The 9,676-nt window shown below is 37.1% G+C and overlaps 1 protein-coding gene across 2 annotated transcripts in view; it reads right to left on the reverse strand.

The window, feature by feature from the left end:
- Positions 1 to 1,185: 1,185 nt before the first annotated feature.
- LOC111344824 (phosphorylase b kinase gamma catalytic chain, skeletal muscle/heart isoform) overlaps positions 1,186 to 9,676 on the reverse strand; it is an 11,304-nt gene continuing 2,813 nt past the window's right edge. Inside the window, exons 1-12 of one of the 2 annotated variants that reach the window (XM_022952095.2) lie at positions 8,739 to 8,970; positions 7,295 to 7,458; positions 6,092 to 6,146; positions 5,396 to 5,461; positions 4,847 to 4,919; positions 4,221 to 4,311; positions 3,727 to 3,817; positions 2,930 to 2,959; positions 2,593 to 2,716; positions 2,307 to 2,390; positions 2,100 to 2,141; positions 1,186 to 1,764 (exon numbers count right to left, since the gene is read on the reverse strand). In XM_022952095.2, coding sequence (XP_022807830.1) covers positions 1,411 to 1,764; positions 2,100 to 2,141; positions 2,307 to 2,390; positions 2,593 to 2,716; positions 2,930 to 2,959; positions 3,727 to 3,817; positions 4,221 to 4,311; positions 4,847 to 4,919; positions 5,396 to 5,461; positions 6,092 to 6,146; positions 7,295 to 7,458; positions 8,739 to 8,830 — 1,266 coding nt within the window. In that variant the 5' untranslated portion in view covers positions 8,831 to 8,970 and the 3' untranslated portion in view covers positions 1,186 to 1,410. Of the gene's footprint in view, positions 1,765 to 2,099; positions 2,142 to 2,306; positions 2,391 to 2,592; positions 2,717 to 2,929; positions 2,960 to 3,726; positions 3,818 to 4,220; positions 4,312 to 4,846; positions 4,920 to 5,395; positions 5,462 to 6,091; positions 6,147 to 7,294; positions 7,459 to 8,738; positions 8,971 to 9,676 lie in introns of those variants that run through there. The other variant, XM_022952087.2, reaches the window with a different exon arrangement.

Below are 9,676 nucleotides of genomic sequence, written 5' to 3' on the forward strand. Positions count from 1 at the left end.
AAATAAATGACTCTTTAGGGTCAATCTTGACATTTTGAACAAGCACGCAAATAAATACTTGTAAATAAACGTGCCGTGGGATCTGGAATCCTACTCATCAAGTTCACTCAGTCTCATCTGTGTTCTGTTCTGCATCAATAGTACTTAGCTAAAGTATAAAACCCGAGCCTTTTATTCTCAGATAAAAACAAATTTAAATAGGAATAGATTGAGATTAAAACAAGGCTGTCCAGTGGAAAGAAGTTCTGAAAAATCAACGATTTTCAAATGGAGGAAACGTGACTTCCTCAATCTCAACAACACTTTTTCATTCCCTCAGCGCGCTACTGGCATTGCAAACTAAAGCATTTTGCGTAAAATAGATGGCGTACCATCAGTTCTGTGGTTCCACTCTACCTTTGTTCATAACTTAATTTTGTGATAAAGTAAATTGTTATTATTGTACATTATCACACCTAAGAGCAAGGTGAAATACACTATAAACCGGCGACAAAGTCAAACAAAATCTTTCTTTGAAATAAAAGCTAGCGCTAAGAAGTCACGACGTTTCGACCACTCTGAGGTCATTTCCAAGTGAGTAAGTTTAAAACTTACTCACTCAGAGAGGTCGAAACGTCGTGACTTCTTAGCGCTAGCTTATATTTCAAAGTCGATTTCTCAGAAACTACTTATTAAAACCTTTCTTTCAATCTAAATTAACCTCATGGAACTATAAAATAAGTTAACAAATTCTTTCCTCTCTACACCTGACTGAACAAGACTCTCGTGTTCATACATACCTTACATGGGCAATAACGTTAGCATTAAGCCTGGCTTTTTTTTAACCTTTTTTTCATGGATCATTAAGGCTATATTTCTATATTTCTGGTACAATGCGGTGAAGTTAGGCCAAAGAAACACTTGGCTATAAGCACTTGAAAATACAGAAATTTGCAATAATACTCCGTTGAAACGAAGCTCCATGCAGCTGAAGGAATGCTGTTTGTTACGCTTGCTTAACGGGGGGGGGGGCGTTTGGGGGGACGAGGGGTTCCAGTGACAAGATGGTACCTCATTGTAATGTCACCACCGAATACTGCGAAAGTAAAAATATCTGCTCCCAGTTTTCCTCGAATGACATCATTTCCATTTTCGTGATAGGCTGTGACACAGTAGAGCGGTCTCAATCTTTTACCACTGCCTGAGTTATTTCACATGGTTCACTGTATTTCGTGTGTCTGTTCACCAACCGTAAATAAAACTCTTTACAAAGTACCCAGTGAATATCAACATCTTTAAGGAACCTAGGCCATTGCAAAAGAAAATGCTCGTGTTTGCTTGCTTCTGATTGTCGTTAGTTGCCCCAAGTCTGAACAGAGCAATTTTTTCCAAACTTTAAATTATCAACTACTTCCCCGTGCAGCTTTTCTGTTAGTTGCTTGGAGTGAGTTTTCTAATGGATTTGTACTGAATTAAACCCACAGATGACATTCGAAAAGACGCGTTATACGAGTCTAGGTTACTTTTCTTCCTGGGTCCATCTCCGTTGCCATTGTATCTCTCTTTGTGAGGTTTGTTTTCGAATAGCGCAGCCCTGTTCTGATTTTCGTCCTTATTGCGTTTAACCCAATGACCATAAATCCTGAATGCACATCCATCGATCATTTTACGCAACGGTTTCACGCCATAAGGCTCACGAAGAATCGAATCAAATGTCACTGGTTGAAGTTTATTCTTTGCAAACTTGGAGAATTCTCTGACCGCTATAAGGGCAATCACGGTTCCCTGAATACAAATAAATTTGAAAAGAGATCAGGAAAGTATTCACAGACCTACAAATAAATGGTAAAATACACCGTGGCGACTCCTTTTACGAGGACCCTCCATTCAAGGGACACAAACTGCAGTCCCGAGGGAACAAACGTTCGATCTGTTACTTTTATAAAAGCGACATCTCCTCTCGGGGATACTTTTCCTACAGGAGGCTGGCTCCAAGTATCTTTTAAACAGCTGAATTCTATATGAATACTGCATAATAATTATTAGGAACCTGTCTTGACTACTACATGTAAAAATGAATTATTCTAACGTTCAATTATCAAACAGGAATTTGGAGCCACCTTAAATTTCCACTTTGCAGAAAATCCATCATTTTTTGCCTGCTGCAAATTCAAAATAAAGATACAGATAAATATATTAGAGGTCAATTAACAATAATAATAAATAACAGAGAAAGTAATCAATAAATCTACACATATAAGTAACGTTTCAGTCCATGATGAAAGGGAAACTCCGTATATTTAGGGAGATACTGGTAAATAACAAACCTGAGCTCCTTTGAACCAGGCATGTTCTAGAGCTTGCTCTGCAGATAACCTTCCTTTAGGATGAACAACTAGAAGCTTGGAAATCTGGAAAAGAAAACAAACCATGTTTGCTATTTACAATTTGTTGCTATCTTCACCATTGTTAATCTCTTTTTGTGTTTCTATGTTTCCAAGTTTCTACTTGGTAGTCTACTTCTTGGTGGTGATGCTGTAATTTTGAATTACAACAATTAATATTGCAAAAGAGTTCCCTTAAAATAATTTTTTCAAAAAATCTGAAACTCACCAAATCTTTGGCTGACTCAGAAATGTCATCCCACTCTGGACTATGAAAATGATATCTTCCTTCCATAATGGACCTCAACATTGTAACTTGTCGGCGGTGCCAGAAAGGAGGGCAACCCACAAGTCTGTCAAAATGATGTTTAGGTTAGAGAGAATATTGCCTTTGTTCATGTTAAGTATCAAATTTGTCTCAACCTACAAGTCTTTCCCCTCAAAATTTAACTGTTTTGTTATTTTGAGATTTCTGTTACAAGTGAAATAGATACAATACATATTGTTTGACAGGATACACATCACTGTGATACATCAAAATTAATAATTCACTTGAAACTACTTACAAAGTGTACATGATCACTCCACATGCCCATCTGAAAAAAAAAAAAAAAACCATTAGAGGAAATTTAAAAGAAAACCTGATTAACTCAAGTGAAAATATGACAAAATAATTATACTGTATATATCTGTACATTCATATCTGCAATCATTTTTCATGTTCATAGATATTATACAGTAGGTTAGAGAATAACAATGCACCTTGTAGCCAACTTAATGCCCTCAACTGTAAAAAATGTACTCACAAGTCCCTTAACCTTCAATGATTGTAGCCTGCAGTGCAAGCAGTTTTGGTGGTTTTCATCTTTCAAGTGTTTAGCCGCCATGTTGGATTTTCTGCAGACTGGGAGAATTGGGGCGAGAATGTGAGAATGTCAGAGTGGGTGGGGGGATGGGGAAAGAAATCAGGGTAGGATTTTTCTTTCCGCTCCCCCTCCCCCTTCCCCAATTTTTCTCTCTCCCTCCTACTAGTTTGGAAAACTTTTTACCTCGCCCCAACTCTCCACTGTTTTTCTAATTCAAGATGGTGCCCCGAACAACTGATGGGAATATCCACTCGCCCCGCCAAAATCCACCTGCACTGCAGGCTACAATGATTGGATTTTTTATTCTCCTTACTAGCTGCCTCACATTTTCTTGTAAGTCAATCAAGAGAACTTGGTGAAATATCAAGGTATCGTCCAACTCTATTGCTTATAAGTTTGTCCCTTTTCCTCGCCATTATGCTGGCTGATGTATGGTATGGATAAGTTGGGAATGCGATGTTAGTGTAATTATAGATTTAGGGAGAATGTTATCTCACACGTCAACTTCCTTTGAATAACCTGGAGCATCCCCAAACATTGAGCACTGCAGTGCTTCAGGTGACAAATAGCCTGGTGTACCACACAGCTCTGGAGAAAAAAAACAAGCTACATCAAAAACTAATGTCAACACAAATGCCAATAAAATGAAAAGATAACAACTCTGCACTGAGTTATCTACAACTGTGATAATCCATGAATTCTGTAGACACATCATGTCAACATCTTAGATCTTGTACATGTACAACAAGTGAACAGGTTATGGCTAAAACAACTTGCTACAGTGAATCTGAAGATGGCAGTTTGACACATAAATGATACCTGCACACAGTTTCTCACTTAAAAATTGTATTTTCTGCCTTCAAAATCAGACAAACAGGGACATGTTTACCAAGTCACAAAAGTGATGGGAGGGGGGGGGCACTCTTGTAACAAAATAATAGAGTTTGAGCCGTTTCTAGAAACTGTGAATGCAAGCTTCATTTCAGACTACCTCTGAGCTTTTCCCCTTCTTTCAGCTTCACTGCAAAGCCAAAATCTGATATCTTAACTCTGTAGTCTTCATCAAGAAGGATGTTTTCAGGCTGCAAAAAAAATTGCCAAAAATACTGCTTTCAAATACACATGTACACATAAAAAGGGAAATGAACATTATCATTTTGTTTTTACCAGTACTCAATTTAATTTAAATAAGTGAGTTAATTCAAATTATACTTTAGGAAAGCTTACTATGAAAAGACAAATACATGTATATATCGTCATGTTACCATGGCACCTACCATCCCAAGTACGAGGAAACAAAATGTACATGTATGCACATCAACCTTCCTAAAGCGAAATACTACGGCGGATCCAGGGGGGGTTCAAGTGGTTTGGTCGAACCCCCTAAATTTTCCCTCAGAACGCTGGAAATCATGTTTCCGAAGACCTAATTTTCAAAATCTTGAACCCCTCAGAAGGGAAACAATTCTCCGAAACCCCCTTGACTAAATCCTGGATCCGTCCCAGAAATAAACAGTAACATGTCCACAATTCTGATCCTACACAACTTGGTCTGCACATAGATCAGCCATAAACAGAGTATACAGAGGCATAATTCCCACAGGCATTTGAACTCACCTTTAAATCTCTGTGTACAATGTCCTGATCATGCATGAACTTAACAGCTTCGAATACCTCATGCATGATACGTCTAAAATGTAACATAAAAGTCACTACTTCTGTATACATTTACTTAATATGTAGTAAATACTTCAAAATTCTGACATTTTATTATCTCTTACAAGATGAAGAAGTATTGCTCATAACATTGATTTTTATATCTATTGGAGAGGTATCTGCAGGATTCATTGTGCAACCTTCCATATGGCTGTAAGTTTTCTTCCACTCATCCTTATCCTCTTCCTTATATATGTGTGTCTAACATTCCATTTCATTTTTCCTAATACTTTCAGATATCTACTTGCTTTTGCTTACTACATGTACACTCATTTACTTATCTATTCATTCAAGTGTTTCTCTACATATTTTGTGGGTATATATATATAAATATATAACTATATTGATAAAGTGTAAAATTTTTACTTTCATAAAACAGTGCTGAATACATAGATGTAGAGCAATGTATATATTGTGGGAGGAAAAAGAAAAAGAAATGAATATAAACACCTGGTTTTCTTCTCAGATAATGTAACTTGGTTTGTGAGATGATCAAACAGTTCTCCCTTTACAGCCCTGTTTTGTGAGTAATAATAAAAACATTTATTTAGAAATTCACAACTGTGAACGAACTTATTCTATCATGAGTCATAATTTGCCAAATTCATTTTCAGCCTAGAAACCACAAGACCTTATAAAACAATTGTCTAAAAATGTATTTAAAAAATGATTTTGAATGATATGAATTAGAGCTAAACATGGTGGAAATAAATGTTGTTCATATTAGCACAAATATACACAGACTGCCCTCTGGGATTCAATTGATTTTCCAATGATAAACTCTGCAATATATCAACAGGACTTGTGCTATGTACCCAACCAATCAGACAGAAATCTAAGACCAAAACCAACTTGGTCATCTTCACCTCTTAGTGTCTTTTTTTTTGGTCTAACCAGCAACTGTGATTTCTTTGGCTTTGGTTTGAGGACACTCCATCAAAAAGCTCTCTAATTTACAATGTAAGTTTGTACGCTGGTAATAATTATTCTTAACCAAAATTAAACTCATAGGCTAAAGACTTTAATAACATGAAGACTGGTAATAAGTTTCTTTGTTTTAATGTGTGCAAACTCATGGTAAGATAGCAAAGAAAACATGTGGTAGATAGCCAAAGAACTTCGGTAAAATAGAAAATTTTTACTTACAGTTCAAACACCAAGAAAAAAAACACAGGGGACTCAAAGACATCAACCAAGCCAACTGTTGAGAGGCAAATATAAAATAATATACTGATAAGGTATATGTGCACGATCCTTCGTAGTAAAGCACTATTTAAGCAATAGTGAAAATCAGACCTGAAAAAAATTCAGGCCTGTACGGGATTCGAACCACTGACCTCTGCGATACTAGTGCAGCGCTCTACCAATTGAGCTAACAAGCCAACTGGGAGCAGGTCATCAAATTAATTCGACATAAACCCGTAGATGATAAATCAAACAACAAACATATATGAAATACATATATATGAACTGCGGTTATGAAACGTATATGTGCACAATCCTTCGCAGTAAAGCACTATTTAAGCAATAGTGAAAATCAGACCTGAAAAAAAAAATTCAGGCCTGTACGGCCTGTATGTATTTCATATATGTTTGTTGTTTGATTTATCATCTACGGGTTTATGTCGAATTAATTTGATGACCTGCTCCCAGTTGGCTTGTTAGCTCAATTGGTAGAGCGCTGCACTAGTATCGCAGAGGTCAGTGGTTCGAATCCCGTACAGGCCTGAATTTTTTTCAGGTCTGATTTTCACTATTGCTTAAATAGTGCTTTACTGCGAAGGATCGTGCACATATACGTTTCATAACTGCAGTTCATATATATGTATTTCATATATGTTTGTTGTTTGATTTATCATCTACGGGTTTATGTTGAATTAATTTGATGACCTGCTCCCAGTTGGCTTGTTAGCTCAATTGGTAGAGCGCTGCACTAGTATCGCAGAGGTCAGTGGTTCGAATCCCGTACAGGCCTGAATTTTTTTCAGGTCTGATTTTCACTATTGCTTAAATAGTGCTTTACTGCAAAGGATCGTGCACATATACGTTTCATAACCGCAGTTCATATATATGTATTTCATATATGTTTGTTGTTTAATATACTGATAAGATAACGGGAGATAAGATAAGATATACGGTATTTACATTTTAAGATATCATAGAACAATTTTGTTACACATGTATTGTAAAAACACATCTAATGCTTATGGACAAACTTCACTATCTTCTTTATGTTTTTGGACCAAAACTAAAGTTTACTTAATAATTTTGCAAGATATCGTCTTTGTCATGTCAAAAATGGGCTATAGCAACTAAACAAAAAAGGATTGTTGAACAATGGCCCCTTACTTATATTTTCATGTCCTTGCAAAGCAAGCAGAACACTGACTTCATCCCATGTTGTTGCCTCAATGTCCACACCTCCAGCATCACTTAGCTTGTCTATTATTTTCACAGCATATGGTTTTCCAGTGATCTTGTGGATACATCTTCGTACCACACTAGAAATTCCTCTATTGATAAATAAAAATAAGCTTGATTTATATATGAGGACTTTTGTAAAGAACAGAGGATAACACGAGTGTGCACACATGATGACTTTCTCTTCAAGCGATTAACTCCAAGCAAGAGAGAAATCGAGGTGAACAGGAAAAGAGAAATTACATATCTACGAGAAACCATGTTTGATTTGTTCATACACCATATGTACACCATAGGCTTTTAATTGTGAAAAATGACCTTGGATTGAGAATGGCGAAGGTTTTGCCATTCATTCATCAACCTGATGAGTGATGTGAAAGGCAAAGTCACATGTCAGCAGCTCATTGGCAATTTAAAACTCATGTAAAAAAGTATCATAATTTAACATAGTTCAGTCAGGGCTTTACTCAGGGCTGGAAATCCTTGAGATAGTATGTAACTTCAAAATGCCTCAGTTAACTCTGCACTATGAGGGTTACAGCCTTGAAATTTTGTTTCAAGATGTACCACACTTTGGAGTACAAACTGACATTAACGATTATAATTCAGATTTGATTTTTTAGTGATCATAAACGTGATTGGGCAGGAAATACACATGTTAAGTATGACCAACTAAGCCAACGACGTACTGATTACGAAACCTACGAGTAAAGCTCTCAGGGGAGTTCTAGCTATAGTTCCAAAGTGAATGTGCATCGCACTTTATTTCGACCATAATAATTAAAAGAACATTCTACCTAGATCAAAAGAAAGGTGAACGAGTGACGCGCGACATTTGATCCCGCAAATCACTGTTCTGCGAATCAAGCGGTAGGTTACAGCTTGCTCTGCATAATGTAAGTCATGTATGAGTACAGAACGATACTTCGAAGCTACATAAGTCGGCCAAACTTCACTGTTAATGATGGGAAGCATACAATCGCTCCACGATCACAGTAAACAAACAATGAAGTGTGATGTAATAGATAGAGAAAATACGTGTTCAAGAAATTCCGACATGACTCTAGCTTCCTGTCAAATCTGTTCATGTATCGTGGATCAGTTTTGAGTGTTGACAAAAATCAATAGTCCTACTGAAACAAATTAAGCGGGCTATGTTCGAGTGCTAACTGTATATGCAAATAAAAGCGTTTCTACAAAGGCGTTTTACTCCAGATCAAACGTAAATGTACGAATGCAAGTACTTCACCGTGCAACCAGCCAGGATTTATGCTGACTGTTAGAAAAATAACCCAAACTACCATCACATAAAAATATGGGCTTTTTCTTGAAGACATCCACCTTAAATTAAAGCTAAGAAATGTCCACTTACGCGCCCAATTTTTCTTTAACTTCGTACTTGTCAGAAAATCCGCCGGTTGCTTCGCTTCCTAAAGGCTCATCTTCTAAATCAAATTCTGTCATTTCACGACGGCCAAGTCAAAGTGTTTCCACCCTCGAATCTCACACATAGCCCTTCAGTCTTCTAAAAGTGGTCATCTCGATAAGATGCAAAGCATCAGGACACTAAATCTACCTGCATTTAATTGTCGTAGCCAAACGAAAGACCAACTGTTATTTAGGGAACATGACAAGAGTACATTGTGGTCAGCGGTACATTTTACGAAACTACTGTGAACACGTGCTTATCGTGACTTGCGCGTCGTAACCAACGTGAATTCAGGCTTGAAAGGAAAACCCTTAGTTATATATAATTATCTTATTAACCAAGCGCAAGGGCCGTACTGGGAGAATATCGGCCCGAGGTCTTGACAGCACAGACCGAGCGCAGCGAGGTCCGTACAAAAAAGACCGAGGGCCGATATTCTTCCAGTACGGTCCCGAGCAAGCTTGGTTAATTAGAGATTTATTATACGACTGAAGTTCAAAGGGACACAAGTGCGGTATCATTCGGGACCATTCGGGACAGTGCCCGGTCCAATACTTAGAGAATATTGGACCGGAAATAGAGCATTTTGATTGGTTGATTTTAGTTATTGGCCCTCTGACTGCCCGAGTCGTGTAATAAATATAGTTAGCGGAGTTCATGACTCATCAGTTAGTATAGACAATTCCAAAAGTAACCTTGGAGAAATTCTCTTTTAGACTTCAGTCGTAACTTAAATATATTGAAATGCTGTAATTACACAACTCCTTATCTGTTAATGTTATTTCATCATCTAGTAATTTGTCCACATCACATGTTTTGTCGATTTTGTGAACATGATTGCGTGACTTATTCGAATTTCGAAACTGATCAATAAAGAAGCT

This window comes from Stylophora pistillata, chromosome 13, assembly GCF_964205215.1.
Source record: "Stylophora pistillata chromosome 13, jaStyPist1.2, whole genome shotgun sequence".
Lineage (NCBI taxonomy): Eukaryota > Metazoa > Cnidaria > Anthozoa > Scleractinia > Pocilloporidae > Stylophora > Stylophora pistillata.